The 19,432-nt window shown below is 49.7% G+C and overlaps 8 protein-coding genes across 8 annotated transcripts; 6 read left to right on the forward strand and 2 right to left on the reverse strand.

Annotated features, from left to right (window-relative positions):
- Positions 1–1,039: 1,039 nt before the first annotated feature.
- Positions 1,040–3,881, reverse strand: UA08_08336 (hypothetical protein; the record flags this gene model as incomplete). The annotated part of the gene is made up of 2 exons (XM_020263248.1): positions 1,040–1,381; positions 1,446–3,881. The coding sequence occupies 2 exons, from the start codon at positions 3,879–3,881 to the stop codon at positions 1,040–1,042; spliced, it is 2,778 nt and encodes a 925-aa protein (XP_020116508.1).
- A 1,639-nt stretch (positions 3,882–5,520) lies between these two features.
- On the reverse strand, positions 5,521–6,217 carry UA08_08337 (hypothetical protein; the record flags this gene model as incomplete). Its single annotated transcript, XM_020263249.1, has 2 exons — positions 5,521–5,690; positions 5,764–6,217. The coding sequence occupies 2 exons, from the start codon at positions 6,215–6,217 to the stop codon at positions 5,521–5,523; spliced, it is 624 nt and encodes a 207-aa protein (XP_020116505.1).
- A 257-nt stretch (positions 6,218–6,474) lies between these two features.
- Positions 6,475–7,030, forward strand: UA08_08338 (hypothetical protein; the record flags this gene model as incomplete). The annotated part of the gene is made up of 2 exons (XM_020263250.1): positions 6,475–6,477; positions 6,563–7,030. The coding sequence occupies 2 exons, from the start codon at positions 6,475–6,477 to the stop codon at positions 7,028–7,030; spliced, it is 471 nt and encodes a 156-aa protein (XP_020116504.1).
- A 517-nt stretch (positions 7,031–7,547) lies between these two features.
- Positions 7,548–10,621, forward strand: UA08_08339 (hypothetical protein; the record flags this gene model as incomplete). Its single annotated transcript, XM_020263251.1, has 2 exons — positions 7,548–7,750; positions 7,816–10,621. 2 exons carry the CDS (start codon positions 7,548–7,550, stop codon positions 10,619–10,621), a joined length of 3,009 nt encoding a protein of 1,002 aa, XP_020116677.1.
- A 541-nt stretch (positions 10,622–11,162) lies between these two features.
- UA08_08340 (putative peptide methionine sulfoxide reductase) lies at positions 11,163–11,841 on the forward strand (the record flags this gene model as incomplete). Its single annotated transcript, XM_020263252.1, has 2 exons — positions 11,163–11,448; positions 11,519–11,841. 2 exons carry the CDS (start codon positions 11,163–11,165, stop codon positions 11,839–11,841), a joined length of 609 nt encoding a protein of 202 aa, XP_020116678.1.
- Positions 11,842–12,442: 601 nt separating this feature from the next.
- Positions 12,443–14,053, forward strand: UA08_08341 (hypothetical protein; the record flags this gene model as incomplete). The annotated part of the gene is made up of 1 exon (XM_020263253.1): positions 12,443–14,053. The coding sequence occupies one exon, from the start codon at positions 12,443–12,445 to the stop codon at positions 14,051–14,053; it is 1,611 nt and encodes a 536-aa protein (XP_020116676.1).
- Positions 14,054–14,974: 921 nt separating this feature from the next.
- Positions 14,975–16,349, forward strand: UA08_08342 (hypothetical protein; the record flags this gene model as incomplete). The annotated part of the gene is made up of 4 exons (XM_020263254.1): positions 14,975–15,055; positions 15,112–15,231; positions 15,289–16,072; positions 16,132–16,349. The coding sequence occupies 4 exons, from the start codon at positions 14,975–14,977 to the stop codon at positions 16,347–16,349; spliced, it is 1,203 nt and encodes a 400-aa protein (XP_020116722.1).
- A 1,158-nt stretch (positions 16,350–17,507) lies between these two features.
- Positions 17,508–18,924, forward strand: UA08_08343 (putative glycosidase crf2; the record flags this gene model as incomplete). Its single annotated transcript, XM_020263255.1, has 3 exons — positions 17,508–17,625; positions 17,701–18,141; positions 18,203–18,924. The coding sequence occupies 3 exons, from the start codon at positions 17,508–17,510 to the stop codon at positions 18,922–18,924; spliced, it is 1,281 nt and encodes a 426-aa protein (XP_020116674.1).
- Between the last annotated feature and the right edge of the window lie 508 nt (positions 18,925–19,432).

Raw genomic sequence — 19,432 nt, forward strand, 5'->3', positions numbered from 1 at the left:
CTTTGTAACTGTACAAAAATTGAATTGTCCTCACAATCCAATTCTATAACACGGGGTAATCCGTGAATCATCTGACAAAGATATTGTATTTATTTACTAAAGACTGAATCAATGTGTATATTGGATAGTTTCATCCTCTCTTCTGTGTTTCTATTACTTTTTCTCTCCTGTCATGTAATATGAAAGAAGATATACAGCCCTGTTTCAGCCATCGAGTGTGTCAACCACAAGCTCTAACTCAGGTGTTTCGATTATTTGTCTTTTTTTTTTGAAGGATATATTGGTCAAGGCACTACTAGATAGTTCTGTTCATTCATTCTTATATAGCTTGTAACTAAAATCAATGAACTCCATGCATCAGGACGGATCATGATCAATGACATAGTGTCACATTTTCAATCACCCCCCTTCAAGGAACTATCTTCTGTAAAGGATAAACAAAAAATAAAAATATAGCAGACTCCTCATTGAACTGCTTTAAATTAACCAATAACAATTATACACTTGTATCAAACAATCTGATTCGCTTGCTGAACTATTTCCATCCCACCCAGCTTTGATGTTGTTGCACACTGTTTGCAAGAAAGTACTGGCCAAAGAGTCAAGACAGACCCGAAAAGAAGAGACAAAAGAACAAAACGAAACAATAGATCCAATATATCCCTCAGATACCTAGGTATAAGCCCCTCTTGAAACACCCCGACGCCTCTTTTCAAGAACTCCAGCGTTAAGGTCGGTTGGTCAAAAAGATAGCAAACAAAGAAGGAGAAGAGAAAGAACCAGTCAAGAGAGAGTAAGTAGATAAAGTACATATTTGCTCCTGACAAATGAAGTGCGAAAAAGTAAGTCGTCACCGTCATCAAATACATCAATTATATGATCGAATATAACGTGATAGTATGCAATAGATAAACTCCAAGTTTCGAAAGAAAAAAGAGAAAAATGATAACTTGCGATCCAAGCCGAAATAAAACAATCCGAATGCGTCCCAAGGTCAATGGCGCTGAGAATAAGGAAAAAGGGAAACCGAGGTGAGTAATTAATGTAGTAGGCCGTTTCTAGCAACAGTCTCAAAATGGATTTTGTCTTGATATTGAAATTGTCCTCCGCGCTCGAGCCAAGGCGTAAGGTTTTTGCACTGGCTGACGTTAAAGTAGGTGAGATTCTGGCATCCTTCTGCAACAGCTTCAATCCCTATACCGGTTACTCGAACACAGCCTCGGACGGATAGTTCCTCGAGAAACAATAAATGTAGACTTAGACTCCTGAGTGAGGGATCAGAGACTGCGGAGCCACAAAATGACATGTTCAATTTGAGTAGCTGGGGGCATTGTAAAGCCAAGACTTCGGTGGCCGTGTCCGACAGCGCACAGCAAAATGACTGAATACATTCACTGTTAGTTCTGCTCTCGACTTTTTTCTAGAATGTGGCGTTGCAAACTTACCAAGTCCAATTCCTGTAAATTCTTCGCCGCATTTGTCAGACAAACAATGGCATGATCTGTCAAGTAAGTACAATCCGCCAGACAAAGCCTTCGCAGGTTCGTGAACTGGGCATTGCCCCAGTATTGAAAACCCTGATCTGTAATAGTTGTACATCTCGTCAAGTCAACTTGCTCGATGCGCGGAGCAGCATGAGACGCAATATGGTGCATGGAGCGATCAGTGACGTGTTTACAGTAAGACAACGTCAGCTTCTTCAGCTGTGGACAGCCATATACTGCGCCCGAAGCTGTCTGTATGGTGGGCTTCATGTTGGTTTTGGTTTGGTTATGATGGACTAGTGTTGTTGATGGGACTACCCATCCAACAAGTCTGGCCAGCAGAGTGTCGCTCACTTTCCTGCAGTTGCTCAAATCAACCTCTTGCAGCCCTGTAGCCTTTCCTGCCATATCTAATATCGCCGTTGCCGTTACATCCCACACACTCTTCATTTTCCATGCTCGAACATTGTGGCCGCATGTCTTTGCCAAAGCCTTGAAGCCTTCATCGGTGATGTGAAAGCAGTTGTTGATATCGATATATAATGGACGATCCTTGACAAATGGGCAGATTATCGTCGAAAGAACATCGTCGGTAACTTTGCGATTGTAGGCGCTTAGATCCAAATATTGACAGAGCGCTGGTGACTCTGCTAGGATCTTGGACCAATGGACACAAACAGCACGGAGGCGCAATAAATGATGAAGGTCTAAATACTGGAAAATGCATATAAGTACATTGTCTGGTAGATACCCGCGGTTTCCCAGCTGATACTGATAAAGTAGACTCGTTGATCGATGTCTCGACGAGGTTGTACCATTCGTATGTGGCATTGCTCTGAAGGAGCTGCCAGGACGCGGCTCAGTCGGCGTTGTTTGCCCTGTGCTACCAGCTTCCTTGGGAGCGATGATGGCTACGGAGCCTCGACGTGACTTGAGTTTCACATTATCGAGTCCAATGTTCAAAAACGGATCAGGATCTGACGGGCTCAGGACCGGCATTTCCTCGTCTCCGTTGGCGTGATTATGATGGGTGTTGTCCAGTTCGGATTCAGTCAGAGTTACCATTGGCATCGACTTTCTTCGGAAATTTGTAAGCTTAAACTTGTCATCAATGGACAATTGGTTTATTGGAGGCGTCGGGTCTTTCACGTCAGGCATCAAGACATCACCGTCTGTGGCCGATTCAAGTCGCCTTTTTGCCGTGACTTCAATTTGTTGCCGTAGTCCGTCAGGACATTTCTCCCAGAACTCTTTCAAGACATCTCCGCTGAGCATGAGACACTCAACCGAGGTAACTGATCTCACTGTAGCAGTCCGGCGAGGAGTCAATGATAAACTAACGATTTCGCCAAAGTATTGTCCCTGCCGAAGACGTGCCTTGACTTCGACTGTGCGGCCGGCCTGGTCGTCTGACCCTCTCCGAAGATTCTCAGAGTCTTTGTTTTCGTTGAGAATCTCAACTTCGCCTCGAGCAATAAAATAAATTTCGCGACCTAGGGAATCTTGACGTATGATGTCGATGAAAGGTGGATACGATTGGGGTTGGAGTTTCAATCCCAGGAAGTGGAGGAGATCGGGGGGAAGACTTGAGAAAAGTGGCATTTCTTTCAACAGCAAACGGACATTGACTGATCCATTTGCGAGGGCGCTCGATGAGATGTCCGAGAGGCCTGGACTCGGGGACTTGCGCTTTTTATTCGTGGTCACCGTTCTCGAGTCGAGCTCCTCTCCCGGTGAAAGGCCCCCGGAAGGAGTACTCTCGCGCAACCTCTTAGAGCCGCGCCGATTCATGCCCGCTGTCTTGTCATCCTCACCAAAACGATCTTTATTCTTCTTTTCCAGAATGGCCAGGCGCTCCAGAGCTTCGTCTCGGATGGCGCGTTCGACATCGGGGAATCGAGGAAGTATTTTGCGAAAGTCTTCCTTTGTGAGGACAACCAGCATGCAGCGAGTCCGGGCAATGATTGTTGCGGTACGAGGTCGGTCCATCAAGACCCCGATTTCGCCAAAGAAGGCTCCGGGCTTCAATTCAGCATGTACGCTCTCTCCATCTCGCGAAGTGACGGCAACGGCGCCTCGCACCAGCCAGTACATGGCCTTTGCTTCATCTCCCTCGGTCACGATGTAGTCATTAGCGGCATGGAGCTGCGGACGTAGATGCAGGCCGACTTCGGCTAGAAAGGATTCGGGAGTGGATTGGAAGAGGGGGAAGTTGCGAATGCGGTCAATCAAATCCAGCGGCATTCCCTGGATCTGCGAAGATGCCAATGGCGATGGACGCACCGGCCGGTTGGGGTTCATGGCCGAGTCGAATGAGTGTATCAGGGAGACCGCCTCCGGGATGGGCGCGGCGCCCTTTGAGGACGCCGCACTGCTGGAACGGCGCTGACGCCGCATGACTGACTGCTCAAGAATTGTTCCTCTAGTATTATTCCTCGAGTCGGCAAGCAACGAACATTAGGGAATACACATGATGCGATGATGGCGCACGAGGGTTCAATGACGTCGACGATAGTGGCATGGGCCGTGAAGCACGCGGGAGGATAAGATAGATGCCAGAGTGCGTCTATTTGAGAAAGCTATGTGAAGCAGCACTAGCTAGGAAGCGGAATGCAGCTGGCTGGGACGAGGGTGAAGAGAGAGCGAGAGAGAGAGAGAGAGGGGAGAGAGAGCGAGCCAGCTCGAGCAATAGTCGGAGCATAAAAGCGCAGTTGGGGATGGCGGGGAAAGAGCGAATGCGGGAGATCCACCACCAAATCCCAACTGCCGAACCGAAGCCTCACTTTGTTGACGACCAACGACCAACGACCGCCGGAGAGAGAACACGGATGGTGAAGAGAGAAGCAGAATTTTTCCAAGCCGGAGACACGAGGGAACAGGAATAGGGAGCGAGTGGTGGGGGGAACAATCCATACGTGTGCAGAGAAGCCGGGTGGATCTATGGGATACTACTACATACACACACACACACACACACAGTTAGGCTGCATATGCGATTGCAGTCTTGTTCTAGCGACAGCATCCATGTCTGCCCTGGGGGTTCGGATGCGTGATGTAGGGCAAGAGAGGCTATCTTCAGCTGAGAGATTTCGCATCCAATCGATGCGCATCAGACCACATTTCGTGCAGTAGCAGATTCTGCAGAGCAATAGTCGCAATCCCTGTCCATATGCAGTTATTTTTATCCCTCGAGAAGAGCGAGACTAGTGCCAGGGACTGGATGTCTGTGAAATCACAAAGTCTCTGGTCAGCTAGTCTTTTCTGGAAGCCTTCTAGAAAGCGCGTTGTCACTAGAGCAGCACTACTGTAGGGGAGAGAATGGGGGCCATTCGAGAGCGATTTGTTTCTTTCGTTGCGGCTTGCTCGGGCATCTTTTACAGGTGAATATTCACTTGTATCGCATGTCCCTTTTCAAAGATCTATGCGATGAGAGAGCGCTTTATGCCTTTTCCAGGTTACATCCATCTACAGCTACAGCCCTGAAAAAAATTGAAGCATATTTAGATTTCGGGGTGGACACTCGCCCATCGGCCGCAGACAGATGAAACTGGCCCCCACGGTCATTTTTCTACTACTAGTTACTAACTACTCCTATTATTATTAATCTCAACAAGCGTGCCTGAGAGTTTGTCCGATTGTCCAATCCGCATTGGCTGTCGGAGACATGTTCTTCAGCCTAAGCCTTGAGGTGACAGGCGAGAAGTGATGACGAAAGCTCGAAAATTTTTCAAAATAACCTTGTCAATCCTGGCCCACTTGATATCGGAGTAAGATGTAGGTATAGGCCTACAAGGTAGAGGTAGATCCTTCACAATCCAATCCGATGATGGAGCCGTCTCATCGACTCACGTGGAGGGTCGTGCACGTAGGTATTTTCTCCTGATAGACGGGGGGTGGGGGGGCACATCGTATGATCTGATGCGAGCGACAGTCAGGCCATGATTAGCTGACGGTGAAGGTGAAGATTTTCACGAGACAGTATTGGGATTTTTCTTTGAGCGGCGTTTCGATAGCGGAAAGATCCGACAGGTCTAGTTCACACAGTGTACTTGGGTGTATCGGAATTGCCAGGACCAAAGAGATATTGAATGTAGGCAGGACGATTTCCCTTCATCGTCTCGAGAGCATCTTGGGTTAACCCGTACGCGAGACTCAGCTTCAGACCCAGTTTCGTGGTGCGCGCAGCAGTGTATATATCATGACGAGCTGAAAGAAACAAAAGACAGTTAGCACGTAAGTAGTTACACATTGCGATTTTTCGGAAGCAAATAAACAGTACCTAGCACACTGTAGATGCCAGAGAATGACAGGCCAGCGATGACGGTCGAGAGAAAGTCTCGGCGATCATGGCGAGCACAATCGACCGTCTCTTCGAACAGACAGAAAGCCATAGCACCAAGACCTAGCTTTGTGCCCAGTTTGGCTCCGTCGAACACGCCGCCCACAATAGACTTATAATTCTTCGTCTTATGGTACTGGAACCAGCCTGTCGACGTAGTCGGGAATCTGTGGGCGTTTTCCGCTCGGAACTGGTATGCGGCCTTTCGCGCTCCATGGTTTGAGCCAACACCGAGACCGACGGAAAATGCAGAGAGGGCTGTATATGGCAGTCGCCGTTCAATGTCAATGCCGAGTCTGGGGGGCGTGTCGGAGTCGAACAGCTTGTACCAGTGGATGATTTTCACCAATGCCGGCTCCTCTGCCCAGGTTCGTTCTGAATGAGCTCCTGCCATGCTGGTAGAAGGATTGATGAAAACCAAAAGAAAAAAAGTGTAGTAAAGAAAAAGATGAATCAGAATGAGCCACTCGCCAATTAAACGTAGACAAGACAAGAGCAGGCGAGACGACGATGTGAGCTTTGTTGATTGAGGCAGGGTGACAATCAATCTTTGGGAGGCAGGCAAAGCTTTGGTGTTCTCCGCTCCGGCCCGTTCAAAAACCCAACTTGAGATACGTCCTTAAACGAGACTTGATATCCCGACGGCCGCCCATGGTAAGTGTCCAGTTTTGGCCCAGTAAATAGAATACAATATATAATACTTGACAAACGCTGACTCCTGTATTTGATACGGATTTAGTCGAAACCAGACCCGTTGAGCTGGACCTTGCGGTTCAAAAAGCACAAGACGACGGTGCTGCTGATGCTCCCCGCCCAAGAATCAATCCCCTCCACCAAGGAGAAGCTTCACAACGCGCTCAAATCGCGCAATGTTCGAGAAATCAACGGCGATCCTGTCCCGGAAAACCCAGCCGATATCGAGTTTGGCGTCCCTATCGACCGAAATGAGCTTGAGAAAGGCTGGGTTCGTCTAGCCCTTCAAACCGGAGAGGCTGAGCACGAAGGCAAAAACGGCGCCGGACGTCCCAAGAAGGGGTCGCTGGCAGATAGTCTACAGGGAGCCGATATCCGTGATGGCCAGGCGATTGCCTTTCGGTTCAAGCGAGCTTCTGGGGGCGAGGGCGACGGTGCCGAGTCAGACGAGGATTTTGCAGACGCTGGATGGGACGTAGTGCTCCCATCCCTCGACGACGAAGAGCCCGAGTAGATGCTGCTTGCTCTCTCTCTATCTTCTTTCTCTTTTGTTTTACGGCGCAACGCCCTGGGTAGACCGGATGGAAGGAGGTTGGCGTTGCTGGCAATTTGGCGTTTTTACATGTCGTCTGCTGGAGACGAAGACCCGACTGGAAGCTATGTTTCATACGATGCACCAACTACATGTGTTATATAGTCCATTTCTGGCAAATGTGATGTCAAGTCGAGCATTTCCATCTATAACTTCTGTAGTTAGAGTAATGGAGGAGAGCTTCACGTGGAAGCTGCGGCGGCGCTAGCGGTTGCCGGGACAACAGCAGCAAATCAGCGCCAAACAGGAAGCTGCCAACTCCACCACAAACATTCCTTCGTGTCTGATGCTTCTCGTGTCTTCGGGCTGTCATCCTATCGATAAATCGTTGCATTCGCCCTTGAGCGGCCACTTACTCACCCACAGCATCTGCTTATCTGCGTATTCTTCTACTGTCTGTCTGTCTGCTCGGCCCTCGTTCCCGCCGCTCGCTTTCGGCATGGGTGCATCAAGCGCCTCGTCATCAATCTCGGTGACGGTCAGAGTCCGGCCCTTTACCATTCGAGAGGCTGCACAGCTATCCAAATGTGACGAAGCGCCACTGTTCCTCGGCGACGGTTCCCTGGCTGGCGTCCCCAGCACCCCGAAACTGGCTCAAAGGGGCATTCGGCCAGTCATCAAGGTTGTCGACGATAAGTGCCTGTGAGTTTTGTGTTCCTACCGAGAACTACGGACACTCACTCACAGAGAGATGAAATAAAAAACAGTATATTCGATCCACCAGAGGACAATCCCGTCCAGAAGTTTTCTCGGAGTGTTGTACCCAATGGAAAGCGAGTCAAAGATCAGACGTTTGGTTTTGACAGGATTTTCGACGAAAATACGACACAGGCCGAAGTCTACGAGTCTACTACACGAAACCTTCTCGACAGTGTGCTGGATGGGTACAATGCAACTGTGTTTGCCTACGGTGCCACGGGATGTGGGAAAACACACACTATCACCGGCACTGCTCAACAACCTGGAATCATCTTTCTGACCATGCAGGAATTGTTCGAGAGGATCGACGAACGAAAAGAGGAGACGGTGACCGAAGTTTCTCTCTCCTATCTCGAGATTTACAACGAGACAATCCGAGACTTGCTCGTCCTTGGGGACCGCAAAGGGCTTATGCTGCGTGAAGATGCTAATCAAGCGGTCTCGGTAGCTGGTCTATCGAGCCATCACCCACAAAATGTACAGGAGGTCATGGATATGATAATGCGTGGTAATGAGAATCGCACCATGTCCCCCACCGAAGCCAACGCCACATCATCCCGATCACACGCCGTGCTCCAGATTAATATTGCGCAAAAGGACCGCAACGCCGACGTCAACGAACCTCTGACAATGGCCACTCTGAGCATCATCGATCTTGCCGGAAGCGAAAGAGCCAGTGCAACCAGGAACCGCGGCGAGCGACTTCAGGAAGGAGCCAACATCAACAAGTCTCTGCTTGCTTTAGGAAGCTGCATCAATGCGCTCTGTGATCCGCGAAAACGAAATCATATTCCTTATCGAAATTCTAAACTCACACGTCTCCTAAAGTTCTCTCTCGGTGGAAATTGCAAGACAGTGATGATTGTCTGCGTCAGCCCTTCAAGTCAGCACTTTGATGAAACACAAAACACACTTCGATATGCGAATAGAGCAAAGAACATTCAGACCAAGGTGACGAGGAATGTATATAACGTGAATCGCCACGTCAAGGACTTTTTGGTCAAAATCGATGAACAGATGGCTCTTATTAATGAACTCAAGGCTCAGCAAAGAGATTACGAGTCGATTGCTTTTGCCAAATTCCGGAAACAAAGTGAAAAGAAAGAGGCTGTCTCCCGAGAAAGCGTTTCTCGCCTGCGTAGTGCTTATGATAATGCCGCGGCGGAGAGACAGGAGAAGACGGCAAGCATGTTGAAGTTGAGGCAAGTCAGCCGAAGAATCGCCATGCTTTCATCCTGGATCGCTGCCTTTGAAGAAGTCTGTGCCTCGTGCGAGAGTGAGACGCCCATGGAAAACCTGCAAGCTATCAGGAAAACGGCACAGGGTATTCTGTTTGAATTGGAAAATACCCGCCATCATTTCAATCAACGCATCTCGAAGAACAACTGGGATAGGCCTATTAACACTGCCCTGGAACATGGCATCCAGCAACTCCGAGAATTTGAAATTAGCGACAACTCAGATATTGCCAATCTTACGCGTGAAGCAGAGTTGCTCAAAGCACATGCGGAACGCGAAATGCTGTGTGCTGTTTCTGAGCAAGACAAAGCAGGAGACGTATCTACTGTGCAAACACTCCTCCAGGCGCAGTTTGAAATAGTGTCCTCGATTGAGAACATTATGCAGCTCACGGAAACCGAAGCAATCGAAGCTGGCAAGAAAATACTTCAGAAGATGCTATCTTCGTGTATCTCCTCGGTCTCGAATGTCGTCAAGCCTGACGGCAAGATGCCTTCCATCGGCCTTCCTTCGATACCAAAGCCCGATACATCATCACGCCGAAGAAAGTCCAGTCTTGCTGCAATTCCCCCTAAATCACTGAATCCAGTGACGGCCATTGCACCACACGTGTCAGTTTCCCCGTTGAAGAACACTCCACGGCGCCGTAAGCTAGGAATGGCGAAGAAGGCAGTCAGCTTCACGCCCGTCAAGGCGCCGGCTACGAACAAGACAACAACAAGCAGGAGAGCTGTACGATGGAAGGATGATGAGGAAGATGGATCTCTCGCTGAATTCGAGAAGACGCCTCAGAATGCCGAAACAACTGTGGAAGATTCGCCAGAAGAGCTGCCTCTCCCGAGGATCTCCCCGATGCCTCGAAATATAGCCGTCTACAACCCTAAGAAGGAAGACTCGCATCGGTCCTCTTCTCCTCTTCCACCAGCGCCCGAGCCGACTTTAGGAATGCCTAGCAAGAATAATCGGTTCAAGGCTGGGTTTTTGTCCAAGAAACCCGGATCGCCGGTACCACCCACGATAACGAATCTCTCCTCAGATGAACATACCCCTCTTCGCAATATCGAAAACAGCAGTTTCCTGAACAGGCCGTCCTTGGATAGACCATCCCGGATTGCAGTTCGGTCTCCCAGCGGAAGCCATCTCGGAAGCAGCCCCGTTTCTGACGGTGAGAGAAGGACGTGGAAAGCTGAGAAAGAGGACGCAATCAAAATCAGCGCCGCCATGCGACGCATCTCCGTCGGGGCCGGTGCATCTGGAGTGCCTGTCAGCAAAACACAGCGGCGCAGAAGCCCTACTCTGGGTAGCTCGCCGCCGGAAAGCGCGCTGTTCTCGGCTTCCGAAGCGAGACGCATGGTCAAAAGCGACAAGAGTTACGAATCCAGGCCCAGCGTTCTCGCACCCCGTGCCATTTCAGTGACCAAGAACTCTCGCCGGATTACCATGGGAGGCGACGTGCGGCCCCGCGAGATCAGTCTGTCCGGGCGAGACGCTGTCAGATTGAGCATGGCAGCTGCTACAAGTCCCGAGACGCGACTTAGTCTCGGACCAGGCATTCGAGGAGGAGCATTGAGATAACCCTTGACTGCATAGCTATATATCTTTTCATGCCGGCGTTCGGATTGCAGTGTATACCACTTCTCTCTCTACTTTTTTTCGTTTCGTTTCTTTTTTCTTTTTCTTTTTTTTTTTTTTCTTTCACTTTGAGAACTTGGGTCATGGTGCAGGAACTCCCTAGGTAGTTTGATGGTGTTTGTATCCTTTAATCGCTAGCTGGACTTGTGTGTGAATATATTCCATTCTATTTCCTTCGTACTGTTTGTTGTAGACCAGACCATTAACGAATGAGGTGAACCCGCGATGACGCCACCAGGTGAGCTCCGCCAAAAAAAAAAAAAAAAGAACTCGAGATATCTTTCTCTCCCATCTTCGAGCAACCTTGGAAGTATCTCGAGCCATAACATTTCTACGGTTCACGAAGCTTATAATCTGATCGCCACCGGCCAAGCTGCCTTCTTCAACTACAGTTACTAATCAACAACGTACGTGGTTCTATTCTATCCATCTACTCTTCCCTCTTCTTCTTTCCATCATCTGCCCTTCCACTCCAGACGCTATCATGACTTCCATCTTCTCACGCTTATTCCGACCTCTCTCTGCGTCTGCAAATAGTGCCGCCGCCGCATTCTCCGTCGCCACTCCGCGCCAAAACAGTAATAGCTTCGTCACCATGCCCGACAACGCGCAAAAGGCCACCTTGGCTGCAGGCTGCTTCTGGGGCGTCGAGCATCTATATCGCAAGCATTTCGCGAACGGGAAGGGTCTTTTAGATGCCAAGGTTGGCTATGCTGGTGGGAAGACAGAGTCGCCGACATATCGGCAGGTGTGCTCTGGGGATACGGGACGTATGTGTCTTGCTTTCTTCCTTGAAACTCTACTCGGATCACTGTGCTAACTAATAGTTGCTGGGTATAGACGCCGAAGCTCTCCAGATAACCTTCGACCCCTCCATCGTCACATACCGACAACTCCTCGAATTCTTCTACCGCATGCACGACGCCACCACCGCGAACAGACAGGGCCCGGACGTGGGCACACAGTACCGCAGCGCCATATTCACGCATACCGACGACCAGGCGCAGATAGCCAGAGAAATCACGGACAAGGTGGCCAAGGAGTGGTACAAGCAGCCTGTAACCACGCAGATTGTGCCGGCGGGGAAATGGTGGGATGCCGAGGAGTATCATCAGCTTTATCTCGAGCATAATCCGAATGGTTACGAGTGTCCTTCGCAGTGAGTTTTACCCTTCTGTACACTTTCAGAATGTTGTCTGACTTTTTTTTTTCACCCCCTTCCCCTCCAGCTTCTTAAGAAATTTCCCGCCTCTGTCGGAATGACCTGTGCCTATATCCCGGCGAACCTCGACTTTGGCCTGCCTCTCATGAATAGGATATTCCTCTAATATGCATGATTTTCTTCGCTTAGATGACAATATATAAATAAATACCTTGATGATCTAGGATCTACGGATCTACGGAGATGCACATACATGAACTGGCCGGTGGCGGAGCAGTTGGGTATAGTTATTTGCATTTATACATACTTGTATACAGCAGTGACAACTTGACTCTAACCAATCAGCGAGGTCGTAGTCATACATCGACTGCCAGCTGTCCCGGCTACTTGGAAAGCGTCAACCGGGCCGGTGCTATCAACCACCCCTCCTCTGGCCTGCCCGAAAAGAATACCTAGGAGAGGTCGCACTTGGGCTGCAGCTGCTAAGAGGGTATAGGTAAAGAATAGATTATTTAAGAAGAGGCCGAACTTTCCAGGAGCATTCATTCAGGTATTGTTCTGTCCCCGGTCTGGCCTAGAAAAACCGAGGTCATATCAAAACCATGCTGCTCTCTTCAAGCCCCAGAAAGACGTTCTCTCGTAGTCTACACAGTCAGGTTTCGTCACAGAACTGGCATGTTGATATTGCTGTCTACAAACCACCATATCATTTTAACCGCCGACATCACTACTCCCTTGGCCATCAAGTGAGCGACGGCCGTGGGGTAGCACCAGCTGCAACAGAGCCATCCATTGGCATCATCCAGCACGCCAAACACTCTACACTCGCGCCTCAAAAGCACACTCAAAAGACAGAACAAGACCATGCCTTGTCTCCGTCACCGCCATCATCCCTGGCCATCCTCCCTTTAAGCACCGTGCTACGCTCGTTGGCAATCACCACATGCACCTCAGTACCAGCGCTACTGGGGCCAGCTCTAAGCTCGCTCTCAGTTCTGGCACACTCCAAGTCCGCCATCCTGAACCCAGATAAGAATGGCGTTCTAAAGTCTCTCCTTCGCCAGACTATATACTCGCAGTTTTGTGCCGGAGAGACACCAGCGGAGGTCCGGAAGACAATGTCCGATTTGAAGCAGCTCGGATACGCAGGCGTGATTCTGGGTTATGCCAGAGAAGTCGTTATGGATGGAGACGAGGCGTCGAAGATGGGGGCACAATCCGTCAAGACCGGGAGAGAAGCCGCCGAGGAAGAGCGACGCCTGCGCGAAATCGACGAATGGAAACGGGGCACCATGCAGACCGTCGAGCTGGCCCAGGAAGGCGACTTTGTGGCCTTGAAATTCACCGGTGCTGGTCGACATGCACTCCGGCATCTCGTCCATGGTCTTCCGCCATCCCCGGATCTTGAAAGGGCCATAACGGAAATCTGTGACCAGGCTAGAGAGCGTAAGATCCTGCTTCTGTTTGATGCTGAGCAGCATGCTGTCCAGGATACTATCGATGCTTGGGTTCTTGACTTGCAGCGGAAATATAACGGGTCGTTCACTATGAAGGGGAAGCCTCACGCTCTTATATATAACACATATCAGGCCTATCTTCAGTCTACCCCGAAGACACTTGCGAGACACCTCGCAATCTCGCAGAGAGAATCATTCGTGCTCGGCGTGAAACTCGTCCGAGGGGCGTATCTCAATAGCGACCCTCGTCATCTCTTCTGGCCCACCAAATCGGAGACTGATCATTCCTACGACACTATCGCGCAGTGCCTAATCACGAGACAATACAACGATTTCCTGAAACGCGAAGAAACAGCAGCAGCTCCGCCCCCTTCTTTCCCCCAAGCAGATCTAGTGCTAGCAGGTCATAATCGCGCGTCCGTGGCAAAAGCCCGAGCTCTTCGCGACGAACAGGCCCGGCGGGGAGAGCCATTGATCAAGATGGTTTATGGGCAGCTTCAAGGCATGGCAGACGATATCAGCTGTGAGCTGGTCCATCATTCAATGACAGCAGCAGGAGGAACAAAACACACATCTGGCAGGCAACTGTCCGGTGAAATTCCACAGCCATATAAGTATCTTGTCTGGGGCACAGTCGGAGAATGCACCAAGTACCTTCTCCGGAGGGGCCATGAGAATCGAGATGCAGCCTCCAGGACAAGGGACACCAGGGCAGCCATGTTGAAGGAATTGAAGCGGCGCAGCTTGCTAGGTTGATACATTTGTGATTGTGGGTGTTTGTGATGGTGTGAATGTTAATGTGAGCCTCAGGCCAGCTGTAACCCCCTCCCCCTCAGCGATGGAAGACTCTTTGTGCAAATTTAATGAGTCACATGCCTTCAAAACAAGATATATGATAGTTATTTCTTTGTTGTAAAGCTGAGATGAATGCTAGGAACTTGGCAAGAAGGAAGAATTTTGCCTATACATCTGAGTCCGGATCCCTAGCCCTAATTCGATAAGCCCTAATTCCAGCATACATGACATTGCCACCTGCGCAAGACTGCAGCATACAAAGAGATCAATTTCCCCTCTCAACCAGGCAACAGTGAAGCCCAGCGTTACCCTGTAATCTTAACCATTGCTCGCTGCATTCACTGCACCAATAAGAGGCTCACTGGTGGCTGTTGCTAGCACCACCTGGTAATCCGGAACCATCTATCTCAGCCTCTGGATGAACACCTTTGTCTGGTGAAATGAAGAACAAACAAGGAAACACACACGAAACTAGGTCTGCTGATCTGCTGATTAGCAATCAACGAAGCTCCCCCTTTTTTCCTCTCTCACATGTGCACACACACACACACACACAAAAAAAAATTTCCTCTCAGATAATCCCTGTTGTTCACCTCAAGGTTGGCTTCTTCCATCTCTTGTGTGCTCTTTCTTTTTGTCATCCTTCTTCGAGTCATTCCATCCTTGCAAGAAAGGAATCCCTTATTGTTGATCCGTGTGTCTTTTCTAAAGAATTCGAGTGAGATAGCTGCGATTCGAGAGTTGACAACAGACCGACGAAGTTGCGAGCCCCGCTCGGACTGACTGCCTGAGCCCGTCTGCATTCTCTTAGCGCGTTTACTCGAGAAAAATCGCAAGAAAGCACCCCTCGACTCACTTCTCGTCTCCCAGAAATCAATACACATGGAGCAAGTCGAGCCTGTCGAGATGCTGGAATCACGCGTAAGCGAGGCTCTGCAGAACTTGGCCAAAGTTGCTGAGCAGGTAAGTCTGATACTAAGAAGCAAAACACCTAGAACACGTGAGGCTGATTGCAGTAGCTTCGCAAGCAAGGCTACAACGGTGAAGCCAACCGAATTGGCCAGTTGAGCATTGAGTTGGTCACCATTTTCAGCGCTGTATCGCTCCAGCTCAAGGAAGCACAAAAGCAGCAATTCTCGGTAAGTGATTTCCCCAAGTATTAATAATAATGTGAACGAGGAACTGACATATGACAGACCGCTTCGAATGCTGGGCTTGGATTCGGGATTCTCCCAGTCCCTCAAGCGGCCCCTGTGGCTGCTGAGCAGACCGTTCAAGCACCTCCTCCCACATTGGACTTTGGACAGCAAGTATCACAGCGTCCCATTGCCTCTGAGAATACCTGGGCCCGGGTTGCTTCCGCAACCAAGGATCAGTTGGTCGAGCGCGGCGTGTTCCGGGTCACCAGAGCTGCGAAACAGACTACTGGACCCTACCAGCCCATTCGTGCTCAAAATCGTGTCAAGGCGGCGGCAGTTAAGGATGTTGTTGAACTGACGACATCCAACACTAGCCGCCAAGATGACAACAAGAACGGTCTCCTTGAGGACGGTAAAGCCGGGGTTGTCGTATTGGAAGGACCGAATAGAAGCATCCCTCGATTCTTGAGTTTTGTGGCCACACGCATTCATGAAGGTGCCATTTATGACTTGAGCGTAATTGACGATCACAAGGCAATCGCCGTCTTTCAGTACGCTTTGCACGCTCAAATCTTCGTTGACCGTAACACCGAGTCAATGGCGACTCGCGGCGAATCTATCTTTGGCAAGGGGGATTGGACTATCAGTCTCGGCCAGCCGCTAGAATGGACCGACACACTCAGGCGGATGTGCCATCCTTATCGTGAACGGCGCCGTCTCACTTTTGTGAAGTCTCGACTCATTGCAGACCATGCAAGCTACCTGAAATGGGTCCGCGAAGTGGAAGATGTTGCAGGCGCCGGCAATGTCGACTTTGTATGGGCATTCAACACTGGAAACGGTATGTCACGATAATATCATTCTCTTTTGCTCTCAGGATACTGACTCATCGGCCAACAGCTACGGCAGTCTTCTTCAGCGTTGCAGTCGCTCGCAAAGTGATGCAGACTTTCACGAACTGGCGCTCCAACCGCGGCTGCTATGAAGATCTGACGGTGACATACTCGTCCGACCCGTGCGAGAAGGAACTTCAGTTGACCACGCAGCTTCGATACCATGTACAGCCGCCGCACCGCCAGTTCGAGCAGTTGGGGCCATCTGGGGCATGGGAGCGCTAGAAGAATTTAGCCATTGAGGACAAGGAAACCGTGCAGCCTGGGTCTTTTCTTCTCTTCCATTTTTCTTGTCATTCGTCTGGCTTGCTCCTCCAGTTTTCTGTTTTGGACGTTGTTTGGTTGGATGGGGGTTGCCATCAGGGGCGGCCCATGTTGGTTGGCCTCATGTTCGTTGGGTGATTGTTTACGTTTGTTTTCCCTATCTTGATTGCCACGAGCAGTTCGCTCTGGAGGCGGCAGAGAGCTAGCGGTCAGATGTTCGGGGCATAATGGTTTTGTTTTCTGGGAAGGGAAGTGAAAAGGAGTCTCTAGATAGTTAGACCAAATGAATGACACATGAGGCAGGAGCATGATCACATGGCGTCGATTTGATTGGCTGCCTGCACATCTACTACGTACTTAGTAATCAGCTCACTGCATAACTTAACTATAACTAACTATAGTGCTAACTACAGCTACCTATCAACTGGTATATATGCATATCATATACTCCGTACGATCATGACTATCGTTGATATCCCTTGCAACAGAGGCGTCGATCTATCAGTATCTCCTATCCAGGGGTAGGCTCGGGCCAATGGCGTCAGGGCTGCCTTGGATTCATTCTTGATCGGCGAGTCATGTATGTCAACGCACAGAGTCAAAGTAACTTGAGAGAAAAGAGAAGAGAAAAGGAAGAGGGAGAAAGAGAGGAAAAGAGAACGCGCTAACCGCATTGGCATGTCTCAGAGCCCGGCGGCACCTTCCTCTGGGGGGCCGTCGCTCCTTCCTCTGACTGGCGGCGATGCGCCCACAGCCAATAGAGCGCCCCGCCATGTGGATGGCTGAACCGCCAATCAGCGCGCGATCCGGGGCCCGCTAGGCCTGTTCCTGGCTAGCGTAAGACAACAGGGATCAGGCTAGTCTATTTAGTATCTTCGCCTCTGCCCCGTCCTTTCCGAGCCTCTTTTGTGCCTCATCTGCAACTCTTCGACATTTTGTTCGTTATACACGCCGCTCGCTTTTGTTTGTGCTTTGCTCTTTTTTTTTCTTCTTCGTACGATCGTTTAGGGTCCTGCACCCCCTCCCCTCTTTTTTCACCTGCCATCTTTTAGCGAGGCCAGCCTTGTGTGGATCCAACGTTTAGTATATAGTTGCGAGCGAACGAAAGCTTTCTTCGCAATGTTCCGTTTGGCTGCTCTTGCTGTTGCGGCATTGTCTGCTTCAGTGGCTTCGGCTACCATCTCCTGTGGCAGCACTGGCGATTCCAACTGCCCCTCCGACGCTCCGTGCTGTTCCCGTGAGTGAAAGCTCGCCCCCCATCTCTGAAAGCCGACGTCTCTGGCTAACCATCGGCTCGATTGAATGCTTGCAGAGTACGGAGAGTGTGGTGTTGGTGCTTACTGCCTCGGTGGCTGCGATCCGAGATACTCCTTTTCTCTGGACTCGTGTACCCCTGAGCCGATTTGCGAAAGCAAGTCCTTTGACAGCTGGGACAATCTAGACTCCCTGGCAAAGAATTATGATTACCTCGGAAACGCCAGCGACTACGACTGGGTATACAGTGGAACCTTGCTCACCGATAATGGGGACCTTGTCCTGACCATGCCCAACAACAGCGGTGGTGCGCTGGTGTCTTACAACCACTATATTTGGTACGGAAAGGTCTCCGGAACATTCAAAACATCTCGCGATGCCGGTGTTATCACCGCTTTTATCCTGCTGTCCGACGTGAAAGACGAAATCGACTACGAGTTTGTTGGTGCCAATTTGACCACCGCGCAGACAAATTACTACTTCCAGGGCATTTTGGACTGTAAGTTAATTGTCTCGTCCCCAATTCGAGGGGATAACAAGCTAACCGAGTGCGCATCAAGACGACAATGCGGTGAATGGTACCATATCCTCCGACTCATTCGAAAATTTCCATACTTACGAACTTGACTGGACCCCGGATTCCATCACTTGGTATCTGGATGGTGAATCCATCCGCGTTCTGAACAGAAACGAAACCTATAATTCAACCACCAATCAATACGAGTACCCTCAGACCCCGGCTCGCTTGGAACTTTCTCTCTGGCCTGGTGGTGCATCGAATCAAGGAGAAGGTACTATTACTTGGGCTGGTGGTCCAATCAACTGGGATAGTCAGGATATGCAGGATCCCGGATACTACTATGCCATTTTCCGCAACATTAGCATCACCTGCTACGATCCCCCTAGTGGTGCCAATATCCAGGGCAATAACTCGTACATTTACACCAGTTACACGGTCACAAACAATACCGTCGAGATTGTCAACAACGCCACTATCTTGAACAACTTTGATGACACGGGCCTCAACATGACTGCGGGTTCTTCAACAGCCACAGCCACGTCTGCTACAAATACTGCAGTGTCTGTTCCTAGCTCGAACGGCGGCGGTTCTGGAGCCGAAAGCAACCAGGGCTCAAGCACATCATCTGGTAGCCATGTCTCTTCGACCGGGTTCAGCCAGGGAGGTTCCACCCAAACCGGAGCCGCTGCAGTCAATGAGCACGTGTTCCAAAGCTCGATTTTCGCTGTCCTGGTCGCAGTCATCGCTTTGGTTGTTCTTTAACTTCTTGTTCGTAGGTTTTCTGCACACGACATGATGATGATTCGCTACCCGGTCTTCGATGTATCGAATCTGAGGATACCAGAACATGTTTATTTTGATGGCCACATCTCTATGGCATAATATTTTTTATTTTCTTACGATCTTTTATCTTTGTTTGACTGCTCCCTTCTTCATCTGTGGTTACTGCTTTTGATTTGTAAATAAACCTTTGATCATGAATCTGGTGATCTTTCGTTCTTTGATCCTATCCCATGATTTGACTAGTAGATTAGTAGATGTATTTCTTCCATGTTTACTGACCGGTTTACTATCTGCTACACAAGCCTCACCAAACTGCAGATAGTCAAGTATCTGGGGTGCAGAATATAGTAAATGCATAAAACAGGGCTAATGTGTGCAGAGTAACTTGCAGATATGTGATTGTTAAAGCTGTGCCAAACCTAACCCTAACCACACTTACGCAATTAGGAAGTTTTTGAATCTTTCCTATTTGGGATGTATAAGAATG

Source organism: Talaromyces atroroseus (assembly GCF_001907595.1).
Source record: "Talaromyces atroroseus strain IBT 11181 chromosome Unknown scaffold_13, whole genome shotgun sequence".
Classification (NCBI taxonomy): domain Eukaryota; kingdom Fungi; phylum Ascomycota; class Eurotiomycetes; order Eurotiales; family Trichocomaceae; genus Talaromyces; species Talaromyces atroroseus.